This window comes from Dendroctonus ponderosae, unplaced genomic scaffold, assembly GCF_020466585.1.
Source record: "Dendroctonus ponderosae isolate FM_Combo_2020 unplaced genomic scaffold, Dpon_F_20191213v2 Dpon_F_20191213_186, whole genome shotgun sequence".
NCBI classification, from domain to species: domain Eukaryota; kingdom Metazoa; phylum Arthropoda; class Insecta; order Coleoptera; family Curculionidae; genus Dendroctonus; species Dendroctonus ponderosae.
The window spans coordinates 6,991-34,664 of record NW_026018018.1 but is presented as its reverse complement, the minus strand read 5'-3'; the positions used below and the strand labels follow the sequence as shown (position 1 = coordinate 34,664).

General features: G+C 36.2%; 1 protein-coding gene across 2 annotated transcripts; it reads right to left on the bottom strand.

Moving 5' to 3' along the window:
• Positions 1-169: 169 nt before the first annotated feature.
• LOC125503307 (titin-like) lies at positions 170-27,674 on the bottom strand (the record flags this gene model as incomplete). 2 transcript variants are annotated; one of them, XM_048663383.1, is given in 27 exon segments in its annotated part: positions 170-405; positions 466-822; positions 1,013-1,569; positions 2,060-4,813; positions 4,899-5,059; positions 5,148-5,351; positions 5,405-6,631; positions 6,690-6,852; positions 6,945-7,120; positions 7,232-7,463; positions 11,020-11,183; positions 14,294-16,286; positions 16,346-16,537; positions 16,597-16,869; positions 17,258-17,467; positions 17,564-17,848; positions 21,087-21,263; positions 23,087-23,237; positions 23,939-24,141; positions 24,621-24,871; positions 24,924-25,104; positions 25,159-25,415; positions 25,472-25,660; positions 25,726-25,853; positions 26,029-26,180; positions 26,359-26,505; positions 27,552-27,674. In XM_048663383.1, coding segments are annotated over 27 exon segments (11,143 nt in total), but the record flags the coding sequence as incomplete, so codon positions are not given.

The window sequence follows — 27,674 nt, the reverse complement described above, 5'->3', positions numbered from 1 at the left end:
TGCACCTTCAGTAAAAAATTATTTGGTCTAAACGAATTGAAAATCAGAAGCCCAATGAGGAATACCTAATAGTGTAAGGCACTTTTTTATTTATAATTTCTCTTTCTGTCGAGACAACTCGAGATCAACTTTCAGGAACTGTTTATAAATTTAACATCAAATAGCTCACCTGGTTTCAACGCGCTTGGAGGCTCGTAGGAATTAGTTCTTCTCAAAATCTGCTTCGTGGAGCTTTCAGAAGAAGTTTTCAACTGCTGCCGACTGATTTCCTCATCAGTAATGTCCGTAATAGTAGTGGTAGTAGATTGAATCGGGCCGCTATCAAATTCCATTGGGGCCCTCGCCCTCTGCTGCTGAGAACTGTATGCTGAATAGTCTGATGTTGGTGTGGGTGCTTTCACTCTCCTATTGAGACATTTTATTACTGCATGTCTTCCCCAGCTGGGAAACTAATGAGAATCGTACCTGTAATGTAATGCATCGGCATCACTACCGCCTGGAGTCCATTTGGGTTTAATTTTTGCGGATTCGACCTCACTTTCGTAATCGCTTTCTCTGAACTCTCCGCGAATGAATTTGCTGGGAGTTGGTGGAGGAGGAACGCTGGTCGATCGTCTGGAGCGATCTGGTTCCGGACTAAATGGGTACGATTCTCGCTGGGTGGTTTTTTCCTGTTTCCGATATTGATCTCCAAACTTTATTACTTTGTGCGTCTGCTGCACGCTCATCGTTCTTTTGCAAGTATCAGTGGATTCATCAAAGTGAACAATGTTGGAGGTTTCAGTTTGGACAGCGTTTTTATATGGAGCTGATGTAGTTGAGCTGAATAAGTCGAGAAGAACAAAACCTTTCAGTTTAGAATTGGGTTTGTGGAAAGCGATGGGGATAAATACCAAAGGCAATACTCATAGGTTGATCAAACGATGAATATAACATTGTTAGTTGAATGGCATGGTCTTCAATTTAATATGTTTCAAATAGTCGGATTACATTCAAAATTGTTTAATCTTACCTATAAAATTGGCTTTTCCTTGGTCCCGGCGCATAACCAATTTCCGGAGGAGATCCTGGTTGAATATAAACATTCTTCACGGGAACGGCTGGAGTAGCAACAACTAAGTCCGTTATAGGAGCCGCAGCTAACGCTTTCGGTTTCCTAACTATCGACTTGGGGACTGGAGTAATTTTTTCAATGGGCTCGAACTTGGGTCTTGGCTGTCCCTCAACAGCTGGAGGTCTTTCAAATTCCGTGGGCGGTGTTGGTGTGCGAGCAGGCGGCTGATAATTGGGATGAGTTGGAGTCAAAACTGGCCTCACTGGTTTATACTGTTTGTCAACATGTTGCCCCCAAATAGGGGGAACTCTGCCTTCGTAATCGCTTTCGTAGTCACTCTCGCGAAATTCTCCTTTAATAAACTTGGAAGGACTGGGCGGTGGAGGCGCTTTAGTCGATTTGACTTTGGGTGGTTCTGGTTGATAGGGAAATGATTCTAGATGAGTCTGCTTCTGGTGCTCCTCAGTATATTCCTGAGTGGATTGGCTGGTTATAATGGGAGTAGCTACAAATTCCTAAAACGAAATATATCACTGTTAGTGAAAGGCAAAACATATCTCTCCTCATTGCATTTGGGTGATTTTTTAGACGTTTCTGTTGGCTCTAGGTGCATTTCCAAGGGTTTTATAAAAAATAATTTCGTATAGATCAAAAGAATAATTTTACCCTCAAAGAAAGGCACTTAAGAACCAGCTATTGGTGCACAGTAAATCATGCATTTGTGCGGAAAATTACAAGGCTTTAATGCTAAGAACTCAACAGTAGCAGTTAAAAATTTGTTCATACACTTGGAATATTCGTTTCTTATTGGTGTTTGAGCAGACTGGTGAGATACCAGTAAAGCAAATAAAAAAAAATTAAATTCAAACGTATGAAAATAATTTTCCTGAATCGAGTGAATAGCTGCAGAAAGTGAAAATGGAAAAGCTATCCATCACACAGCTAGAGCAACTAAGACAAAGCACACACATGTAGTTATTTTGGGCAAACAACATTCAAGCGAACCTTCTTGACTGAAGAAACTGACGACTGATGCTTCTTGGCGGGGTATTTACAGACGCGGGTTTTAGGAACGAAAGTTTTTTGGGTAGATGAGGAGCTTTCGTAGATTTTCTGACTGGATTGGGATATATGACGGGACTCGGTTTTCTCCTCTCTGAAATGCTCAGTTTTGATGACCCTCTGCTGGAAGGGCTCATCGGTATCAGCCATGTAGCCATCAATAACCACCTTCTTTTTCACTTTCGGTGACTCAGGCCTCTTCTCTGGATAAACGTAAGTCGGTGGGCTGGCGGGCTTGATTTTTGGAGGAGAAACTTCCCTTCTAACTTGCTCAAAGTGCTTAGTCATCTTTTTAATTTGTGATGCATCTTTTTTGCGTCGAAACTCCTCAAAATCCACCTCAGGTCTTGGTGGCCCATGAAATTGCGGAGGTCTATCGAATTTGGAGGGAGGTAAAGGCTCAGGTTCTTGAGATCGTGACCTACCAGTGGCAACTAAAAGAGGAGCTCGAACTCGCCGATATCGTGGCTCCTCAGTGTCGCTCATCGAAGGCTTCCACTTTGGTGGAATTCGCACATTCTCAAAGTCACTCTCATAATCACTATCTGTAAATCGTCCTTTAACGAATCGGGAAGGTGTTGGAGGAGGTCCAGTTCTTGGAGGTCTTGGTCGATCCGGATCGGGCTTGAACGGAAAGGGTTCTAAGTCTGGAAACTTTTCAAAGGGCACATAAGGCAATTCTTTGAGTGGCTTCTTGGGTTTTGTCTCCACTTGTTTAATTGGTCTGGCAGGAACTGGCGGGGCCTGAGGAATTTCCTTCTTTGGTGGCAAGGGCGGTGGAGGAATCGTTCGTACTGCGCATGGAGGGACCTTGCTGGGTTCTCGTTGCAGTTCCTGCTTCAGATCGTGTTCGATAGTTTCCACGTAAGATCTCCTTCGCCCTGTAGGAGGCTCAGCGTATCCAATTTCGGGAGGAGGCCCCGGTTCTAAATATACCTCATCGGTTATATCCTGAACTGATACTGGTCTAACTCGGATAGACTCAATGGTTGGATAAGGTCGAGGTGGAGGCGGAACATATTCCTGAACAGGTGGACCAGGCGGCCAAGACTTGAGTGAGGGCTTCAAGTTACTTTCCTCCACAATGTGTTCAGACTTTGAGCTTGAATATGAATCACTTGTTTGGTCTTTTACTGTTGTTTCCAGTCGTGTTACTTCCCCTATATAGTGAGGTACAAGAACTGGAGTTTTGCCTAAAAAAGTCCTGCTTTCTTGTACAATTTTCTCCGATTTCATTTCGACTGGAGCCCATCTTTTCTCCAATGTGCTTTGTGTACTCCACGATGAAGTTGGTTTCGGCCCTGCTGATTGGGGCCGCGTCCAAGGCTTGTCGGTTTGGGGCTCCATGAATTTGTGGGCCCATTGTTTTTCCATCTGAAGCGCTTCCGTTGATGGTTCTCCTGACAAAGCAGACAAGGGCCTGCTGTAGGAATGTCTCTCCGTTGAGTATGAAGAAGAGGCGACTGAAGCCGGTCTATCGAATAGCTCCTGTTTGGTTGACCAAATTTTCTGTACTGAAGGTACTTCGGGTGTTTTCCTTCCAGTAAAAGCTGGAGATGAACTGGATTCGTAGCTCTTAGAGAATGAGGATGAGGAAGTTTGATATGAGGAAGACTGATAAGATTTTTCGACTTTCTCGGAAAATTCCTTTCGTTCGCTAAAGCTCTCTGCAGTTTTTGCGGGCTGTGGAGTAGGGAAAATTTTGACGCCTCCCTGAGGAACTTCATGAGCAGGCAATTCCTTTGAACTTGTCGATAATTTGTGCACACGTTCCTGAACTGAGTCTTGCTTAAAGGTCGGTTCTTTAGTAGGTGGGAAGCAAATTTCTGCAGGAGGTTCAGGTTTAAGGTCAAATTCCCTGATCACTTCAGAAGAGTAGGTTTTGTATTCTTGTGGTGCAGAAATTTGCTGTCTAGAAGAGAATGAAGAATATTCTTGAGTGAATGGTTTACTCGTTGGTTGAGTTTTTGTAGTTTCTCTTTGGAATTCTTCTCTAAATGGATGCGACGTTTTTTCTGTAGTCGAGGAGGAGCTTTTATATTCTTGAGCGAAAGGAAGAGTTTTTACCTCCCGTGTTACTTCTTTTGTTGAAGAAACCGAGCGGAATTCCTGAGTGATTGGCGCTGTTGATTTATTGTCAATTGTTCTGATTTCAGTGAATGTGGATACAGGAGGAGCTTTAGTAGGAGCAGCAGTTTCTTTTTTAACTTCTGAGTCAACGGTGGTGAATTTTTGGAAAATTTCTGGCTTTAGTGGTTGAATTGGTTCTACTGGCACTTCTTTCGGGGCTGGCGCAGCATCGCCCTCTTTTATTTTCTTCACAAAGTATTGCAGAGAAGATTGTTTGGATATGGAGCTGGTCTCAATGCCTCCCTCCTCAATCACTGTTTTTTTCTCTTCGATTACTTCTTTGTTCTCACCCGGAACGAATTCATGGGATATTTCATAGTCAGTTCGCTTTTCAAATGTAGGTGTTTTCCGTTCTATGGGCTTCGGCAAGGGAATTTCGGGAGTTTTATGTTCGAGCTTATAAGTATGCGATTGTTGGGAGGATTTTTGCTCGACAGTTGATGTGGATTCAGATTTTTTGGAAAATGATTGGGATATTTCACTGCTCAACGGTGCCACCTCTATTTTAGTAGGCACCAGCGGCGCTTTGGTACTTATAGTGGACGATGTTCTGTCGGCTGTTGATGCCTAAGATATTTAAATTTTGCATAGAAAAGAACGTAACTTAGACAGTTTAGTTATTGACCATTGTACATAAAATATAAATGCTTACCAGGGTTTCGTGCTTCTTAACATCTTCAAACACCACCGTCTTCACTACTTCAACCATTGTGTCCGGCGTGGGTTCGTAGACCGCCATATCAGCAATACTTTGAGCTTCTCCTCCTGTATTTACTGCCCTAACCATATAACGACCATTGTGCTTAAGATCAGCTGGAAAATGGCAAAATTTTAATGGTTCAGCCAATGTTGGATATGAACAATGAATAAATGTGTTTTTCTATTAGTAATAAGTGAGTACCTTTATCGATGGTCAAAGTGTGGCTGTGGCCCATGGATTTGATTTTGGCGTCGCTTAACGCGTCTTTAATTGGAATGCCATCTTTAAGCCAAGTAATGGTGGGTTCAGGAGTACCAGTGACTTCCACTTCCATGATAATACGGTCGTTTTTCTTAATAACTTGCGCTTGCAGACGTCTTCCAAACACTGGAGGAAATATTGTTTCTGGAAAAATGAATTGATTAAAAATGCAACTTCACATTAAAGTGGCACATTACTTCTGATAACCAGATCGGCTGTACTGATTGCAGTTCCACCATCGTTTGTAGCAGTGCAACTGTATCTGCCCGCATCATTCACGTTGGTGTCCTTAATTTCCACCGTCGCTTTATTGAGGGCGAACTTAATTTTGGTTCTTTCATCTTCCACCAGCTCTTTGCCATCCTTCGTCCATGCGACCTTTGGAATGGGCTGTCCATCCAGGATTCCTTCCAGTAGCACATCAACGTTTTGATCAACTATTTTACCAATCACTGGTGTGACCCACTTGGGTGCCCTGACTATTCTAGATGGCTTGGTAATAATTTGTCTTTGATCAACACTCTTGATTTCCTTGATATTACTTGAGTCGCTCTGGTCTCCATAAATATAGGTCTTCTCTGTTATGACTGGAGGTTCATTTCCGACCTTATGATATTCTTCAATGCGAGTGGTTTTTTGAGTTTGTGGCGCTCCTTGGTTCACTTGCTTGAATGATTGGGATTCTTGAGAGACGGTTTTATGTTCTTCAACGTGCGGTTCACTGGAGCTTATTGAAGAGGAAATTAGCTTGCTCGATGATGAAGTGGATGATTGAGTAACTACTTCGCGATTGACTGAATAGGATGTTTCTACATGCTGCTTAATATCGGTAGGAATTAATGAAGATGTTGTAGGCAACACCTGCTCTGGTAGGGCAATTTCAGAAGTTGACTGTACTGTTAGAGATGCTGCGCAGCTTGCTTTGCCCGACTCATTTTCAGCCACGCAAGTAATGGTTCCTTGATTCTCAGGTTTCAAGCTGGGTATGCTCAGAACTTGTCGATCTCCTGAAGTGGATATTAAAACGCCTTCTCCCGAAATGGGGTTGCCATTAAAGAGCCATTTAACTTTGGGCTTCGGTTTTCCAACGACTATGCACTCAAACTTTGTGGGTGTATCGGCAAAGGCTATTCGGTCATTGAACATTTCTTTAAACACCGGTGCAGATTTGACTTCTTCGTATGGCTTAGCCGCCTCGGCCAACTTGGAAGATTTTACGATTAGCTGGGCAAAGCACTTGGCTTCTCCTGCGTCGTTTGACGCCTTTACCGTGTAAACTCCTTTATCTTCCGGTTTAACATTTTCAATTTCCAGCTTGAAGTTTCCAGAATCATCTATCTGAGTTTTGAAGTGTTCCGTATCTGTGATAGCAATGTTGTTGAGCAACCATTTCAGCTCGGGCTTGGGTTCTCCTATCACATTTCCTAAAGGAATATAAATATTGCTTGCAGGTGAAAGTAGCCGTTTCATTTGTAAACTTACCTTCAAACACGACCTTGTCTTCTTCCGAAACTAGGATGTCGGTAAGAAGTTTTGTGAATTTGGGCGGTGTTCCACTGGGCTTTTCAACTGGTTCTTCGGCTTGTTTGGGTTCCACCGCCAACACGCATTGGCTAGATGCTTCCCCGGCTGAATTTAAAGCTACCTGTTGAAGATCGATAAACATTTTGTTTGAATTTAAAATAAACATTTTAGAAAATTTTTATGTTGAAAGAATGAGGACGACTTCTCGCTTACCACTTTATATTCTCCAGCATCTTCTGGTAACGCATCTTGAATGACTAGGGAACAACGGTCTCCTTGGAAAAGTAGTTGAAAATCTGGAGATTCTTTTACTGGGCGACCATCATGGTACCAAATCACCTCCGGTTCCGGTTGTCCAACAATGACACAATCTAATCGAATTTGATTGCCTGGAAAAATTACATCATAGGTAAATATTTTTCGGCAAGGTTATAGATTACTTTCAATTTTTTCTCAAATATTTCATCGCTTTGAATGGTGAAAAAATGGTTCATTTGTACCTTCTTTAACGGTTGTGTTGGCTAACGGAAGTTGAATCGACGGTTTTACCGGCTCCATATCGCTGGCCAGTTCGCTATCGGAAGTTTCGTTCGGAAGTCGCCCTTTGACCGAAACTGTGGACGTTGACGAAGCCTCTCCTGCTATGTTCTTAGCATTTACTGTGTAAGTGCCGGCATCCTTCGGGAAGGCTTCCAAAACTACCAGAGTGGCTTTATTTCCTTCAAATTGCAACTAAAAAATCGTTTTCTAAATTGAAAGGACTGAGCTCAATTAAGAAACATCAATGAAAATGTACTACAGTTGATATGTTTTAAATGCTGCAGCAGCTGGTGCCAAATAAAAACAAATTGCTTGAACAGAAATGGTTTTGGTTTACCGCTAGTTGCTTTGTGGTGCAATAAAATTTGTTACATTTCGAACGTAAAAGAGTCGTATTTGCTGCAAACAGCACATATTCAAATTTATTTAATTAGTTATTTTTAAACCAATTTTTATGCTTACTCTTAGAACTTTCCCAGATCATAAAGCGATCAAAGATTTAACACATATACAGCTAATACAAGCTAACCACCTTTTTTTACCTTAATCCAGGAAAACGAAATCACTAAAACAAAAACAATAAGTCCCAGATAAGGAAGAAGGTCCTCCAAGTAAAAATAGCGTTCCCCGTTGTTACACGGCATATTGAAGTTTCCGTAATTAATTTACATTTTCCCGATATAAACTAACCGAATCTTCGAAACTGGAACTAGCACACGACAAAGCCGATAGCCATTGCTTAGGTATTAAACGCGAATTTTTAAAAATTGAACCGAAATATCTTTAAATGCAAAGCTGTGCCAATATCGCTGGCTGGAGCCAAAAATAATTATCTCTTATAATACACCATTAATAATGCCGACCGTCTGAAATAATAAGCCAGTCCTCTGTACTCGAATTTAAAACTAATTAGTACAAAGCCTTTGATTTTAAATTAATGTAGACAATTAAAAATTAATTAGTTGCCTCAATTATCATCAAATAACACCATATACGCCTAAATTGAAAAAGTTTAAATCGGTAAAACAATTCAGCTGAAAGCAAGTCGCAATATTGTCATCTATGAGATCCTAGATCCAAAGCTAATGTCCACGACTTAATATAATTTCCCAAAAAAGTACACAACACTAGTCGAAAAATGAATTGAAAATTCCAATGCATAGTCTTAAAATTTAAGTGTGCTTTCAAAAATTACCTTTTTGCGAAATTTCAACCACAACCATCCTACCACCAGTATTATGAAATAATAAATCGTCTCAAAATAAATCATTTCGATATGATTTTTACACTTTTTTTACTTTACAAATCGGCTAAAACAATACCGCAGAAGTACCGGATAAACTGATCTTGAAAAAATTAGATTGAATACTAAACTCCTCCAGGTGAAATATACAAAGAAAGTGGCTTATTTTTATAAGTCTAATTTTAGATGACTATTGTTTTATTGCTTCGTAGTAAATAGTTAATTTATTTATACACTTTACATTGACAATAAACTACGTATCAATTAAGTTTGCTTATTATTCCAGTTTGTTCATGATGATTTGGATTTTTATTCTTTTTGTCTGCTTTAATACTAAAAGTGCATATTTGTTGTTAATAGAAAGCGACTTCCAGCGCTAATAAAATTAAAGTTTTGGATACTTGGCCAGAATACGAGTACCTAGCATATTTCGATCATATGATTAATATGTAAAGTAAATAACTACAAAATTGCTATTGGATTGCATAAAGAATTTTAATATTATTTAAATCTATTATATTGCGAAGTATAACAACAAAGTATCTTTATTTCGTTTAAATGATCAAGATCTTCTGGCATTTAATGCATTCTGAATCCAAAATCCATCAACTGACTGCGAATCAATTCAACGGCTAATTTATCTGCTTAATTTAAAAAATGTCTGTTTGAAGCTGCTGAATTTTTCGGGATTTTAGGTCGTGGTGAATTAAAATTTTTCGACCTAAAAGACCAAAAAGCTCATCAGTTTCAAACTATGACCGCAAAAAATTGACACTTGCGATTTAGCCGTTTGGTTCGCTAATGTCTAGAGACTGAAAAAGATCTAGATTATATTTGTTGTATATTTAAGTTTAAATGTATAAATTTGTCGTCTCTAATTGAGCGTTTTTTAATTAACTGCCTTTGGATATATCGGACCTGTAAAAGTTTTAACTACATATTTTGTCGTGTTTTCTCAATTGGTTATTTTCATTTATTATTCATTGTCTACCTGTTTTAATGCAACTCAGAAATATACATAAAAACATTCCACATGTTAAAAGGTATATTAAAAATAATTAGTTTTAGCCATTCTGCAATTAGTTACAATGCATGGATCATAAATTTCAATATTTTGCCCAAAGACGGGTCCATTTCTAAAGTAATCTCAAATTCTTGTTAATATCTGGAAGCTCGGTGGTGTGCTAATTTTGGGATTTCGACTTGTTATTTCAAAAAAACGGGGCCTTTGCATAAACTACCTTTTTCTATAAGAAATTGTCAGCCATATAAGCTCTTAAACCGCTTTAATTAAAAATAAATCGATTAAACATTTTTCAAAAAATAAAGTCATAAACCAAACAAATGGAAAAAATAATTATTAACCAAACACCTCTCATAAATCTTAAGGTATGGTCTACGATAGGTATGTCAAAATTATGAAAATCGGAGAAAATTAAGACGAAATAAAAGAAGTGATTCTATGCGCAGCTATTTCGGCAGATGGTGCAAACCAAAAAAATGTTGTAAATATATTCAACGAAACAAGTAGTAATGAGCAAAGAAATTTATTTTTGGCAGCTTGACCATAAATTTAGTGAACGAAAAACCATAAGAATGGATACTAGGAGTGGCGTCTTCATCAGAAAATTATATTGTTTTGGTGGAAAGAAAATAGGAAAATGATAATTAAACCAATTACAACTTAGAAATGAGCCAAGACCTCGCTAGTGAAACAAGATTAAAGGGAAGGAAAACCAAATGTTTATCTTGCACGGAGGAATGTTTCAAAGATTTACTCACAGCAAGGCTTGTAATTTACTTGCCGTAATAACAACTTCTCAAGTATTTATGACTGTAGGTTCACAAATCCATATGAAATGACTACACAGCTTGCTGGTGAGAATTCAGCAAATATTCTCACTTTCCTTTCCTAAATTCCGCGAAAACTATATAAAACAGAATGTGGGATACAAAATAAGCAAAATGAATCAACTGGTGCACTAAAAATAGCCAGTGAAAAGTGATTTGCTTATAGAACCAAACTGAAATATTTCCAGAAACCATTTTCATCGATTATATCTATGGAGCATCGAATGATATTAGATTACACCGGTTGATATAAATCCAATTTATTCAAACCAAAAAGCTTTGTTTTAGAGCAAATTGTTAGCGTAGCACTTAGTGTCTTGCCAATAGAGAGCTCAGGTGTTTCATTTTCAAAGTAAACAGAGCTGTCGCACTTTTCCGTTATTTTTAGGAAAGTGTTATTTGCAAGGTCAGTAATTAGCGGCATTTTTAAACCTATTTGGATTTAAGGTAAGTTCAACGTTCGGGAAACTGTGACAAGTTATAAAACTGAGGTGAGTAATGTGAAATTAAATATAAGCATTATCTCATGAACACTGAAGTGAACAACACGTATAGCAACACTCAAAGACCTGAAGATCTGGAACCATAAGAGTGAACGAAACACACCCAACTAAGCAGGGAAAACTATGCAAAACATTTTTTTGGAAAACTTACCTTAGTTTCTCTCGTTTCCTTCACAGCTTTGCCGTTGTGCGACCAGGTTAGAATAGGCGGTGGCAGACCGACAACTTCGCACTCCAATTTTATTTTTTGGCCCGCCCGGGCCATCACATTTGAAAGCGGTGTTACAAAAACGGGAGCTTCCGCAGGTTCCAGGGCTAAAATAAGACAGAGTTCTTTTAGATTTGTTTTTAATGCTTTCGGGATTTTTACAACTGTCGCTCTGGCATTGCTTCTTCTTGCCTAATGGTCCGAGAGGCAACTAAGCTCGAGCTTAGAAGATAAACAAACATATACATAGTTTTTGTCATTTTCTTGAACATTAAAGTATGCCTGTATGCAAGTTTACTTTTTATTTATGAAGGTAACAAAAAATAGTTTTTTATTGCGTACATTGTTTAATTTGTTAATTTAAAAATAATAATAACGAACAAACGCGATTTTTTTACTTATTCAACATCTTGTCAGGTGTATTAAACAGATTACATCTGTTCGCTAGAAATATCAATTAATCACCTCACCATAGTCTGACTTTCGAGTCATAAAATTTATTTAGAATTGCGTTGGGAGGAGCTCTAGATGCAACGTTGACCGTGTGATTAAGTAAACTAATTTTTTGAAAATAATATGTGATTTTTGTCCTAATTAGTCGCAATCCGGCAGAATGAAACACTGAGTTTGGCAATACGAACTATGAATGGTTCATTAGATATTGGCAGAATATTTTTATTTAATCCAAAACTTATAGAGATAAATGTTTTTTTGAAAATTGTCCCATTTTCCCAGTGAGGCATAGAAAAACATTTTTTGCTCCCGCTGACCAGATTTTGAACAACTATTAGTTCTTTCAAAATCCAAACTGTTGAAATCATGAAAAACTTTTTGTAGACACCCCCATCGAATCCACATATGATTATTTGAAAGAATATTAAAATTAAATATAAACCTTAAATTACTAAATGCGAAGTCGAGCAGTTATGATATTAATTTTTTTAATCGCGTCGGTGATTGCTACACATAGAAAATTATTTAGTTTACTTTATTCTTAAAAAAAAATTCTTTAAAACTGTTCATTCATATTTGTGTAATATTACAGCGTGCCATAAATTTAAAAATTAAATTATAGTTTAATTAACTCTTTGATATTTAACAGATGTAATCCAAAATGCTATGAAATAACGTGCCTGTCCGTTATTATTAGTACAAAACTTTAGTTCTTGAGATTTATAAAAATGTTTTTGTGAAAGAATTATTACCCTTATAAAATGAGAGCAAAGAACACCACAATACATATACGTTAAGCCAGAATTAGGACAGCAACAAAGATTAATTTTTAAACAAAGTTTTGCTTGATTACTTATAAATGTTTAAAGGATGATTAATTTAAAGAATTAAAAGATATTTTAAAAGGTGCATACTTGCACATTTTATGAACTTGGTACATTTCTGCTAAGGCTACATAACCGATAACGGTGCCAAATAGTAGGAGTAATATGTAGTAAAATGTCAAACGATCTATATTTATCTTTTAGTGGGTTAATCCACAATTCGAAAATTTCTATTTTTAAACATAAAATTATCATTTTGAAAACGAATTTCTGTTGGCAATGTCTTGATTATTGATGTATTTAAATTTGTGCACTTAATTTTGTTGCTTAAGATTCTTTCACAACACTAAATCTCTAAAAGTACGCATGGAGTGAAGTTAAAAACCTCACTCCAGAAGCCAAAATGAAAAACTTGTCTTCAAAATGGAACAAACAAATGCAAAAATCAATCCAGTTATACCAAAGAATTCGAGAAAAAATCCACATTAATTTGAAGAAGAAGGTGAAGTTTGCCTAAATAGTGTACTAAACACACTGGCGCAAAAAAGATGAATTAAAAAATTCAGAACATCTATGATCCGAACTAGACAGTATACGTTGATGATCATGAAGTGGGTTCTCAAAAGGAAAGACCTGATCAAAAGTGATTCAAAGCAGTGAGGACAGTTAGGACATTACAGAAAATTAAGGCAAACATCACCTAAAATCAATATTGCCAACTAAAATATTGAAAAATTTCACATTAATAGAAAATCTGAAGGAACAGTGAAAATAACAGTAAATATAACTATAGAAGCTGGTCGAAAAAGCTCATCAGGAACTATAATATGATTTCCAACACAGATAAAACGTAAGACAAAATACCAAGCCTAAGTTCTTCGAAATACCGACCGGAAGAATATTCAACACTAACCAACCCGAAGAGCGAAAGCCCTAGGCGACATCCAGGAAGAACAACGGATCGTAAATAATGTATTAATAAGAAATTGTTAAATTGAGATGTGAAACTAGATATTCAAAATTTTGATATATCAATACAGATTTTTGCATTTGCTGAAAAAAAAAGAAAACGAAATAGAAAAAGGAGAAGATAAGTATTATAAATTGTTAGTGCGTTCGCTGTGTAAAAAAAAATCGCTATCTCTAATCTTCTGGACAAACCCACAATTTTAAAATATTTAAAAAATTTTATGAAAATGATAAACAAATCACATGCAATGCACAAAAAAATGCTCTTCTTCATTAACATTGAAAAAATGCTCAAAACCCATTTTCCAAATTATCTTGCCAACTTTTCTAAATTCCACAGTTAATTCGAGATTCGACGGATCCATTTTCAGATCGCTTAATGTTCATAAGCAACTTATCAAATCTAGACGTTTCTAATGTAAAATCACAAAATTTTAAGCTACTTACAAATTTAGTTTCTTTAAAGTTTTATTATTCAAAGTCAGTATGGAACATTTCAAACACTTTATTTTTGGAGTTCAATGCACTGATGTCTAGAAAGGTGGCAATTGACACACAAATATGCTAAAACTGTTTCCTGTAAATTATTTTAGTGTATGTTTCAGTTACTGTTAAAAATAATGAATGTGACCTCATTCCAGAGGCTTCCAAAGTAATTAATATAATTTTAAGGACAACTTCAGTTTGCAGATTCAAATCCAATATTTACTTATTGAATTTCGGTTTATTTGATCAGATATGAGAATATTGAACAATATCGATTAAAATTTAATCATTGTCGAAACTAAAATCTTGAAAGAAAGTCGGAAATTAAAAATCAGGTAATTGTCTAACCGAATCGTTATGCATCACCATTATAAAGATAACGTGTTATTTGAGTGGCAACCAAATAGCTAATAGAACACACTCTCTGAATAAAAAAAATCAAATTGAAAAACTCAACACAGAAATTACAACTAAGTTAAACTCACCTGTCACCACCAAATTAGCAGTGCTTTGAGCCGTGCCTAAATCATTCGTGGCTTTGCAGGTATAATCTGCCTTATAGTCCGAAGAAACCTTGTCAATGCTCAGAATAGCCTCTCCATTATTATATGTAATAGAATAATCTGGAGAACTGTCGATACACTGGTTATTTCTAAACCACTGCACTGTTGGGAGCGGATTTCCTTCCACTCTGCATTCAAACTGAAATTCCGCTCCTTCTTTGGCCACTCCAGGTTGTAGCATTTTGACAAATGTTGGTGCCATAAGCTGATCATCTGGTTCTGTTTCTTTCACTATCAGGGAAGCGGATGTTTCAGCTATTCCAGCCGAATTGCTAGCCTTGCAGGTGTATTTAGCCGAATCTTCTGCGAAGGTTTCTTCGATAGTTAGAGAGCAAATACCGTTGTCGAACGAAGTATGATAGTCAGGATTGTGTTGAATTGGGACACCTGCTTTAAACCATGTAACAGTAGGGTTGGGATGGCCAGTTACTTGGCATATGAAGGTCAATTTGGAGCCTTCTTGGATTACAATATCACTTAGGGGAGTAATGAATACTGGTGATTCTTGCGGTTCCTCAACCATGGGACTTTTTTCTTTTTGGAAAGACTCCACTTTATGAACTTCTTTGATCTCGGTGATTTGCACGGAATGTTGCTTGCGGATTTCCTCTTCAATTCTCTTTTGCTCTTCGATCCTAGTTTGCTCAATCCTGATCCTCTCTTCTTCCAATCTCTTCTGTCTATCTGCGTCTTCCTGCTTCCGAGCTTCTTCCAATCTAGTTTGTTCGGCTTGGCGCATCTCCTGAAGACGGATTTCTTCAGCTTTTCGCATTTGATCGAGTCGAAGCTCTTCCGCTTTCCGCCTCTCTTCATCTAATTGTGCCTGTCTGACCCTGCGCTCTTCATCTTCTAATCTAGCCTGCTCTGCTCGAAGTCGCTCGGTTTCCATTTGAGCCTTCTGCGACCTCAGCTGCTCTTCCTCGGCCTGTCGCTGTTCGGCTAGTCTTCGCTCTTCTTCCATTCGGGCCTTCTCTGCTCGCAATTTTTCTTCTTCTAAGCGTTGACGTTCAGCTTCTAGTTCATTGTGTTTTTCCCTCAGACGTTCCTCTTCTAGAAGTCTTGCTTCCTGTGCCAGTCGGTTTTGTTCCTCAAGTATTCTGGCTTCTTCTAGTCTGCGAGCATCGTCTTCCATTCGCGCTTTTTGCAGCTGTTGACGCTCTTCCTCCTCCATTCTGCGTCGTTCTTCTTCGGCTCTTTTAGCTTCTTCGAGGAATTGAATTTGCTGGATTTTCAGCTTTTCAACTTCGCGTTTTGCTGCCTCCACTTTCTTCGCTTCCTCCGCCAAAATAGCTTCTTGCTCTCTACGACGCTCTTCCGCTAACTTTGCTTCTTCTGCGAGCCGTCTTTCTTCAGCTGCGCGTTTTTCTTCAGCTAGTCGAGCTTCTTCTGCTAGTTTGGCTTTTTCTTCCCGCAACTTTTCTTCAGCCAAGCGCTTTGCTTCTACCAATCGCGCTTCTTCAGCCTTTCTCAGCTCTTGAGCTAACCGAGCTTCTTCAGCTAGACGCCGTTCTTCTGCAAGTCGCCGTTCGTGAGCAAGCCGTTCTTCTTCGAGTCGTCTGGCTTCTTCGGCTCTGCGAGCTTCTTCTTGCTCTTTTAGAATGCGTTGCTTTTCCTGTTCTGCGGATATTAGATTGCTGGAAAGCTGAGCCAGTTCATTGCTGATAGACGAGAATGATTCGAGCATTTCTCGATTTGCGTTTATAAGAGGAGCGTGTTTACTTTCATCAGGGCCGTAAATTTGATGGGCAAGGGTGGATATTTCCTGAATTCTCTCCGATTGGCGTTCTTCACCCGGCTGACGAAAGGAGCTTATTTCTTCTAATAAGCGCTCGGCTTCTTCGGGCTGTTTGACAGCGGTGGATTTTCTGGCTATTCCAACCAGCAGCTTGCTCCCTTCTCTGTACCAATCGTTTGCCTGTAAGGATAAATATTGTTTATTTATTAGGTGGTTTAAAATGAACTCTTGGAAATTACTTCGTTAATTAATTCGAAGTACTTCACGTTCTTATCGAGAACTACTTTAGTGTCTTCCACTTGAACTTTAACATCGCTCCATTGGGACTCCAGTTCGCGGACTTCACTTTGGATTCGCGGTGCTTCCGCTGGTAGTTCTTCTTCAAGTTTCTTACTTTCATCTTTCAGTTTGATTATACGAAGATCAAGAGTCTTAAATGAATAGAAGCTATTATTGCATTGGGGAGATTAAGTATTGTTTAGCTTCCTACCTCAATGACTCTAGTAAATTGTTTAAAGTTATCACAAGCTGCTTTAGACGCACTCAATGAGTCTCCTCCTTGAGTTCGTAGTTCTGTAACCTGGCTGCTGACTTCGTTGATATTATTTCTTACTTCTTTAGTTTCCTTCGTGAGTTCGCTAACCTTTCGACAGGTTCTGAGAATTTCATTAGTTTCGCGCCACTGACACTCAAATTCTGATGTTCTGAGTTCCAGCACATGTTGTAATTTTTCAATATCATGCTGGGCAGCCTCGGTAGGTTCCTTGAAAAAATGTTGGCAATTGCTAACTTTATTGTGGTTTAGTTGGGAACGGTTTTTATTTTGCGGTCAGGAAATTGCTGCATGCGGTCGTGAACATTAACGGTAAAGCGAAAGATATCAGGAACTGTGCCAGTTGGAGAATTGCCAATATTTTGAAAAACTAATCATTTCATTCGGAACAAAATATTTTGGAAATATTAAGGATATTTAACTGGCATGTCAAGGAGTAATGGTATGGTGTAATAAATTAACGCTGGATAATGTAGTGATCAGCCATGTCAGAAAATACTTAAGCGAAAATCGAGCTTATCCCAGAGCCACTGACACTCAATTAGTTTTTTAGAGTATTTAGCAGCATAACTAGCCAAAAATTAATTTTCTAACTTACTTGGTTTTTAATTCTCTGCTCTATTTGCTCGCACTCAGTTTGCGCAAATCGGAATCGTTCCAAAATAGTTTCCCGCGTTACTTCCGACTCTCTGAGTACCGATTCAATTCCTTGCAAATCGTCGGGTAAGCGAATGTGTTCCAGTTGAGCATTATAGTTTTCAGCCTTTTTGTCAATCTCCTCCAGGTTTTTAAAATAGCCAATAAGAACCTAAAATTGTAATAATAAATTTTTAAATTAATTTACATGCTTAGCTTTAAGAATAAATGCAAGGTATAAAGATTGAACTTAAGGGAATTTACACACCTGTAGTAAAATTTGATACTCCGAGGAAATTTCCACCAACTTTTGACTCAGTTCGCTAAGTTTATTCTTAATACCCAGAGTTTTTTCGTCGGCAGCGCCTGCTTTAGCAACGAGTTCTTCAGCGCTTTTGATTTTCTGTCCGACTTCCTGCTGGGCTTTTTTAATATCTGGAAGCACATTTTCCAGCTTGTGCTCTAAAAGGGCGACAATTTCCGTCGGATTGGTCGAAGAAGTCGTGATTATTGGGTACAGTTGGGAATCCAGTTTGGTTACCCAACTGATTGTCTGCAATAATTAAATCACATAAAGTTAATGGTTTTGTAAATAAATTAAATTGCTAGTAAATTTCACATTTTTCCAATAATCTAGACAAAGCAGATGAAAGTACACATATTAGGATTATTTAACATTTATTTATTGCATTTCTACAGAGTGTTCCGTAAATATGTTAAAATATTCTAATAGCATGTTCTTCTAGTCATTTAAAGAGGGGGTCGTCCTGAGATTTTTTTTAATTTGAGGTTTCGTTGTTGAGTTATTTGATTTCCAAAATGCCGGAAAATATTAGTTTTCGTAGTTTTCCTTTAAAACGGTTAAACATGGAAACTTCAATTTTGGCATAGTTTACAAGCTAATTGAGTGCCATTTTATGATAATGTTTCGTGGTTCAGTTTGCTTTTATACAAGGTAGAAATGTGGAATCCCTACTTTTGTTTTATTCAGAACTTTTTGTGTGCACTTAAACTGTTCTCGAGATAATCTTGTTAATTACTCCAAGCTATTTGCCAACTTTTTTATTACTCTTATTGTTTTTCCCTAAGACCACTAGTTTGCCCGCAAAAACATAAATACGTGTTTTTTGTCGTTCTCAAAATGTGTAAGTAATTAAGTTAATTTTTGTAAATTTTATAACGTTTTCATATAACAATTTTGGTACGCATTATTAGTTGATTCCTAACAACATAAATTATTTTTCTAAATTGTGTATTTTGGTTCAGATTACAATTATGAAGTTTGAATAAATGTTACTTAAATAAGAACATGGTAACAATATGCGCAACGATGTACACAAACAAAATTAAATTTAAATAACCATTCTAATGTTAACTTAGCAGCAGTCTTTTAATGAAATTAAAATTTACAGACCATAAAGTTTGCACTGAACTTCTTATTTCGTTAGAAATGTTAAAAATTATTTCCTAAAGTTCTTCCATTGTATTCACTTCTGGTGAATATACCGTATTTTTTAAATTGTCCCAGAAGTAAAAATCAAGCTCCTTTAGATCGGGAGATCTAGGAGGCGAGTTTATAGGAGCATCTTGACCTCTAGCAACCCAACGGCCTGGAAAGTTTCGATTAAGCCGAAGCAATTTAATTTTTTTGCGGGCAAACTAGTGCCCTTAAGAAAAAACAGTAAGAGATAAAAAAGTTGATAAATAACTTGTAGTAATTTAAAAAATTATGTTGATAAAAGCTTAAGTGCACACAACAAAGTTCTGAAGAAAACAAAAGTAGGAGTTCCACATTTCTACGATGTATAAAAGTACACTGAACTACAAAACACTAATATAGAATGGCCCTCAAGTAGCTTATTGAATACCAAAATTGAATTTTCCATGTTTAACGGTTTTAAAGAAAAACAACAAAAACTCATATTTTTCGCCATTTTGGAGATCGAATATCTCAAAAAAAATTCTCAGGAAGACTCCCTTCTAAAATGACTAGGCGAACACGCTGCTAAAATATTTTAACGTATTTACGAAACACCCTGTATAATAAAATATGGGAAAGTTAAATGTTTTGTGGTGTTGTAATGAATTCTAACTGTAAAATATCATTCAACATAAGTAATCAAGCAACGTGGAATATCAAATAAACACAGTAAATCATAGCTGCTTTGAACAATTGAAATAAACTGAGGCAATAAAGTATGCTGCCAAATGGATAAAAATAGAAGAAGGCATTAACTTTATATCGTCTTCTATAGAATCATATTTACTAATATCAGATACTCCAACATTTTTTTTAATGAACGGAGGTAGATTGCAATAAAAATTTTATTTAAAATATTAGTCAAGCATAAGTAAGATTAATTTTTTTCTTTTAAATGTGCAAGTAAAACGTCGTTATCATAATTATGCTAAAATCTGGATTGAACTGAACAGTGGGAAACACTTCCAGTTAACCAGCCAGTTTCGTTCTTTATTTTTAGACGTGAATTTAAAATAGCAAATATATATAAATTCTAACACTGGCTCGTGTTTAAGATGCGGATTTCATGTGTCGGTTGGCGGAAATGCTGTTTGTTTTCGTTTAATAAATTTAGTTCATTTTCCAGTATCAAAAGAAAAAGGCGAAACGCATCCTGAATATTTGAAATATTGATTAGTTTGATTGATTTAGTTTCCTTTATTCAAAATAATTTTTAAACAGTAGGTAGTAGATTATCAAATCGACTACCTACTGTTTAAAAATGATTAGTGTGTTGCATATTAAAGTAATCTATAGTTTTAGAGTATAGAGATAACATAATGCAACACATTAATAATTTTGGTTTTTTATGTTCATGTTCATCATCATATATGATCTTTATACTCTAAAATTATACATTATTTAACATGAGAAACGAAAATTATTAATGTGTTGCGTTATTCCTATACTCTAAAATTATAGATTATTTTAATATGCAACACACTAATAATTTACATGCTGATTTTTCACTATTTTGTAATTGTATTTGACTTATTGTTAATCTTTAGAGTATTTGTTTATGCTTCTATCTCATGTATTATAACTACCATCGCAAGCTTTAAGCATTGGAGGATTTAATTAAAACTAAATTTGTACGCTTCATCCTATTATTATTAATAATTTTATGTGAGCTATTGAAAGATTTAGATTAGTGGAAGCGATCAAGTTCTTTAAACGCTGTTTGATTGGCACTGACAATTCCCTATAATTTATTTATTTTAAAGCTATCACGTGTCAAAAAAGGCCACTCTTCACAATGTAGGTCCGATTTTCAGAAAATGTAATTTTTAAATTAAATAATACTTAAATAAAAATAACCATAAAAACTTTAAACACTTAAATCGAGAAGTCTTTTTGAGGAGGCAAACACAGCAAGATTTATAAGTTCAACTTAATTTATTAATTCAAATTTATTATAGGCCATTAACTCAATTCGACTTAAGCGAGTCAAAATAGAGCAATAAATGTGAGCACTTGTTATTTATGCGACTCCAGGTGGATGTTGGCTGAAAATATACCGGAAATATATAACTCACTATTTAAAAATGATCATTAACTCCCCAATTATTCATTGCTTAGCTTTAATAACGTTTTTCTATAAATTGAATATTCATACTCACTATGCGTCTTAGGTAATAATAATAATCATTTTTAGGATCTTTTCTTAATGTACATTTTTAGAAGCGCATCTCATTATGTTTTCTAATGAATCTTGTAATTTGGTTTATAAAAGCATTTTATGTTGGAGTATACGTAAAAACTTTCAACTTACTTTTGTACTCTCTGCCATTATTCTTTCAAGTCTCACAAGAATTTCGCGTTTTTCTACCACTTCGTCGCGGAAAGTTTGCCACGATTTGGTCACATTCAATTGCCGTCCAGAAAGTCGTTCCAGCACCGATTCGACGTACTTTCGAGCCCGTTGGGTGTCGAGATGTGGCTCAGAGATCTGGAAATAAAAGTCGGATATATTTAGATATAAAGAATAAAACAAGGGAAGCAAGATTTATGAGAACAGGGATACTTAGACACCTAGAAATAGATTTGGTTTAATTAGTTTTTATACGCGACTCGAAGATGGAATTGTTTGATGTCAATCAGATCTCCTTAGCGGAAGGTTCTTCAGCTATTGATGGTGTACGTCTAATTTAGACGCAAGGATGTTTAATTTCTACTTATCCAAGCTTGATATAAGTTTGACATTTTTTAACGTTTGTTCAAAAAACTCATTTGCTATAAGTAATATTTGAAAATTTTAATATTAAACTTTAACAAAATGGAAAATTGCATGTGTCATCGATAAAAATAGTTAAAAACTCAATTCATCTCGTTAATAAGCGTCTGGTTTATATTTTCTCATTAAAAACACTTATTTTCTTTTAATAGAGTTATTTTTAAATCAGAAATGGGAATGAAAGAAAGTGAAATAAACTAGAAACTCTTCAAATGGATGTCAATCCCGATACGCCCATCAGTTGGTTAAATGAAACAACTGTTCTCACACATTCAACTGGTCAAAAAATTCACTTAGCAAAAGTTGATTCCGAACTAGACACAATAGCGAATTAAAAAAGTACAGACCAAACTAGCACAAACAGCGTTAGGGACGCTTTTCTATTATCGGATCTGCGTCTGTCTGGATGTTTCAGACGCAACTGCTGGAGAACATCAGAAACAGACGAAAAGATGCAGATTTTAGTTAAATAAATTTAAAATAGTTGTACGAGTGGGTGAGGTTTTGTGCAAACAGCTATTTTAATCGATTAGTTATCTTAAATATTAGAGCAAGTCTGCGAAATTAAAAATTGGATGTTTATCAGAAACAACATGGTTTGGCTGGCGAATATAACACATCCTGTTAACAATTAGAGTAGCAGGTTCTCGCATTTTAATTTTACCTTGATCTATAAGTAAAGTGGTTTCTGAAATAATTTGAGAAATGTTTCGAGCTGATAGAATTTTAGTAAATGAGAAAACGGGGCTATTATTTTCCCATTTTCCAAAAAAATATAGAAACTAGCAAACTAAAGTTATAAACAGACAACTCGATCCTCAGTATGAGTAGCGAGTAAGAACATTTCATGAGTTTAGTGCTAGTTTTAGAACAACTCCTTCTGAAGATGTGGCTCAATAGTGGTTGTAAATAATAGATAATTAATCATGTATTCGACTAATAATTAAATTATACTTATAACTGTTTTAAAAATCTGCTTGTGAGAAATTAATGCAAATCTGATAGTATTCTGAGAATAACAATAGAAAAAGTAGTAAATATCGCTGCAGTGGCAAACTGCCAGTCTCCTAATTCTCTCATTACTATTCTGGGATTTGGCCGATTATCTCATTACAGAATCCGAAATAGTTCGTTATTATAATTAATATCCATGTTCACTGCTGCAAACTACCTCAACACTGTTCACAGTGAGTAACTCAAACAATTAAATAGAGCAGAAATATATATTAGACTCCCTTTCAATAAATAAAAGTATATATCCATATTATATGAGATAAAGCATTCAAAGTTGAACGGTTTGTTTTTAATTCAATTTCAAACTAGATGGATAAAATTCTGTATGTAATACAAAGAAAAGAGTAAAGTATGAAAAAGTATAACAACTGTAAAACATTGAATGAAAAAGCTACTTTGTCTAGCCCTTGGCAGACGGCACCAAATGTTCAAACAAGATTTGACGATTCGACTGGCATTTAGCATATATTTCTATAACTTTTATAAAATTTAAATATCCTTTTTACTGTTTTATCATTACTTACTCTATGGGATTCGCTGATGAAGGTTAGCCCAGTATTTTTAGCCGATTGGAAATATGGAACCAGCAACTCAAATTTCTCTTCAATAGTTCTCATAGAGCTTTCATCCACACTCTCCCGACCTCTTGTGGAGTCTTCTAAGGCGTCCATTTCTCTAAAATAATACAAGAAATTCAGATAAATGATGTACATCTTGTAGTGGTTTCCTTAAGAAATAGTGCAAGAATCAATTTAATTTAATGTAGCTGTTTTATTCTTTCCTAATATTCCCTTTTCTGTGCTTTTCATTTATTCTCTATGATTTTATTCCAATCCTAATTGACATTTTCACAACAAATAATTTAAATGTTCACGATTCGAAACACGGCATTGACCATTAAAGCATTAATTTGTCTTGGGACCAGTTCTTCTGTGATTTTAATGAATCATCCATCTACTCTCGTTGTCAAATTTCCTTTCTTGAAACGGAAGGAAGAAAAATATTTGCAATATTTTGGAGGCAGTGTTCAACAGATTTTGATTTCTTGCAGTATCGTGTTGGAAAGTGTCCGGAAAGTAAAGTTTTTAGATAAAGCTTTGACTTTTTAATAGTTCCGTCTGTAATTTGTCAATTCATCTTAGCAGTTTCCACTGATCAGTTATATTCACTGTTAAAACTTAAAACGTACCTGAATTATGTTGTCAGAAGAAATAGATTGAGATCATCCGAATATAATTAAATCGCATATAATTGGACGTTTTCACTCGGATTTCCTGCCGCTAATTAAAGCTACTCCATTTGAAATGTATAACACATGTTTGATAGTTTCTTTCAAGCGTCGGAGAAAATGAATACATTTACTATGTTAATTTTACCTGTTGACGATATCAACTTCCATAAAGAACTTCACATAAATCCTCGCCAAATCCAGCCGATTTTCTAACAGATTCTTCAACTTCATCCATCGGTTGTGGAGCCCTTCTACCTTTGAATCCACATCTATTCTTTGATTATCCTCCAAGTACTCCAAAATGGGGGGTAGAGTGAGTAGAAGTTGGTTGATTTCATTTCCTTTGGTCTGAAAAGTAAATGTATTTATATTTTCTTTTATTTTGTAAAAGAAATTAACCTCCTATTTCCTATTTTTAAATATTTTTTACTGACTAAATTGAATTTAAGTTCAAGTGAAAATGCGCAAAGTACATATGTTGGTTGGAAAGGAAATAGTGAAACCGCTTTATTATTGACACATGAATATTAATGTGTATATCTGTGAGAGGGTATTAATGTGATATTTGTATGTCTATTATTTTAATAATAAGTTATTCTGGGCATTTCGAAAAATTGTATACTATACTTAATTTATTTAATAATAACTACGTTAACACAGCAAATGTGTAAACAAGCCACCAAAATCAGTTGCGACTTGGTATCAGTAACACCAATTTTTTGAATTGCATTATATATTTTTATATTTTCTTTGATTGTGTCTATTATGTTTTGATTGAATCTGCGACTGTCTATGTCCCAGTTGCTGGTTATTATGCTCTCTCTTACTTGTAAGTCCACCTGCAAGCGATTGTGTAGCTGCAAAAAGTCCTCAGCCAATCGCAAGTCTCCACCCATATCCTGATGACCCTGCAAGAACGCTTCTGCAATGGTAACCAGCCAGTTGTAAATCTCATCATGCCGCTCAATGAAATTATTCAGAGCTGCCGTAATTCGTTTGTTTTCCTCCCTATGAGCTGTACAAAGACTGTTCAAAACAATCTTCATGTTTTCAAGTTCCTGAACCATTTTCTTCACTCCTGAAAAAAACCGTTTGCTTCTGTTTGTTTCGAAATGTTTGGAAAGTTGTACCTTCGGTGCCTCCTCCATGGGCAGCGAGTTCCAAAATTCCGTATCCTTCTGCAATTGGTGCAGCGGTAGAATCTTCAATGGTTCTGGCACATTGCGCATGCAGCTCGGCCAGTTTTGGCGAGCTTCTCGACAGCTCAGTTGTTTTCAGTTGAATTTCCAGTTGATCTAGTTTGGTAAGAACCTGCAAAAGCAATGGCTTTCAGTTTTTATTTAATGGTTCACTCCTGGGCCTTACTGTGTGAGATGCTCTGAAGAAGTTGATCACTCGTTCCAAAAGCATCTCCCTTTGCTGCAGATCGGCCAAGTAGTCAGAAGTTGATGACAAAATTACATAAGATTTTTGAGTGGCTTGATCTCCAGCAAAATAGCCTGAAGCTCCTAGTTGCTCTGTAGCTTTAGTTATTTTTAAAGCTCGCTCTTGCAACTGCCTGGCTTCTGGCAAAAGTTTTTGATGCTCATGAAGCAGCAATTCAGCACTAGAAGAAGAATCACCTGAAAATTATCAGAAATATGAAGAACTTGTGAAGAAACTAGTTTATGGTGCTCACCTAATTGGGTGCTATTTGCAAGCAGATTTCTCCTATCATTCAACACTTCTTCTAGCTCTTTTAAGTCTGATGCTAGCAATGCTAGTGCCAAGCATTGTTCCAGCTGCACTTTTCTTCTGTTAAAAGTGACTTCCAAAATCTGCCTCTTTATATGCAGCTCGTCCAACCAACCTTGGACTTGTGATATTGCTGTAAATAATCAGAGAGAAATATTTCATTTACCATCACTAGTGTACTTGGTTGAAAACACTTACCTTTGCTAACAGAAGATCGTATTCGTTCGGGCCTCGAGTCGAGTGTGCCTTCAGCTCCCAGTTCTTTAAGTTTACTCAATAGAGTGTTTCCCGCTTGAAGTGCCCCCATCAGTGTCTCTAATAGTGATCTGAAAATCATCAGACTAGGTTATAAGAGAACGACTTATGTGTTTTCCTTATTTGAGTTATTGCGCGTATGGCCTTAAAGCTTTGAATAAGACTTCAACTGTAATTGCTATGCGTGTATTTTGAGTGAGCCCGACTTCACAATAAACTATAGATGTTTTAAGCTTCATAGTTTACCTTCTTAGGTCATGTATAGTTGTTAAGAGCGCTTTCACTGCATCAATGACTGTTGGTAGATTCGAATCTGAACAGGCTGATTCGAGGGCATCATTTTTTCCAAAAAACTCTTCAGCTTTTGTGTGATACTGAACGTTGAGATCGAGGATTAGCTGAAAACAAAATCTTACATTTTATTTCGTTGAATATAAAGAAACTATTTTAAGTGTTTGTTGCAGAAGTAGCATAAAAGTCCCACTTTTCGTCAAAACCTTTCATCTCACAAAAGTTTTGTGCTTTTTTCAACAATATTTAGATGCAACTTTCGGTAATAGATGTACTGATTTTCACCTTGCGCAGTTCCAAAGTTGCATTGATATCTCTCCATGCTCTACCCAAAGATTCTGCCATAGCTGCATATACTTCAGCTCTTGGCCTTTGAGTGGCAATAAGCTGATCGGCCTGCCTAAGAAGTTCTTCCACCGGACTTTGCTTGTTCTGAAAAAAACAATACGTAGAAAATTACTAAAAAGTTTTTGCAGCGGTGGTCAAACTCATCTAAATAACCATACAGCCAGTAATCCCTACTTTATAATCCCAGTTTATTGCTTTATGCCGAGAATGAACCTTAAACTACATAAATCAAATAAAAGCGTGTTTAGCCCACGCAATGGTACGGCCAGAACGCCTACTTGCTCACTCTTTCAAGATATTTGCATTTTACTTTCAATTGGGATCTGCAAATTCCTCAGCACCATAATTACGTCTAAGGCTTTATTGGGTTTTATGATTTTGGAATATATAAATTGGCATCAATATCAAATGAAATGCATATTTACATTTTTATTGTATTTGAAAAGACCAAAATGATTGCGAAGAGTAAGTATTTTTCTCCTAATAGTGCGCGTTCTTCTTATTGAATATATAAATTATCAATTTTGAACAATGCGGTAATTTGTTTATGGAAGTCAATGGTCGTTTTAAATTTCGGATCTGGAAACTGCAGAAACTTTCAAGTTTTCTACATTATTGCCATAACACAAAAATATTTTTAAAAGATCTAGTTTTTATTGTAAGTTTTAATAATTTTTTGTATGTAGTTATTGTTAAAATCTCGTTTCAGGTTTCAAGATTTAGGCTATTTTCGTTGGACGGAACCGCGCACTTATGATAATGAAACATTGCTCTGTTTATTTGAACTGAAATAACCAACGCTCTGAGTGGATCTAAAAATATATATCTTAGAATTTTTAATGGTTGGATTTACATGAATTTGATGTAACCTAAATTCTCACGTGGTTAAACGTCCGGCATAGAGTTGAAAGAAAATTTTTATTTAATAATCAAGTAAACCGAACTTAAAATAATAAATCCTTTTTCTATTTCGAAAACTTCCACTAAAAATTTTTTAAATAGAAATTTTTTTAAAAAGATTAAGGGCAATTTATTGCACCCAACTTATAGGCTTTTGCCAACAGCCATAAAAGTGAATTTGGAATGAATGACAACAATGCTTTACAAAAAGAAAAAACACAAATACTTACTTGAAGCTGTCGCAGAACTTCATTATGTGCCTTTTGAAGTTCCAAAGCTTCTGCGAGTGTGTTTCCCAAGGTGGTAAGTTCTGGCGTAATTTCGAGTATTTTAAGTTGAATCCAATCTCCGCA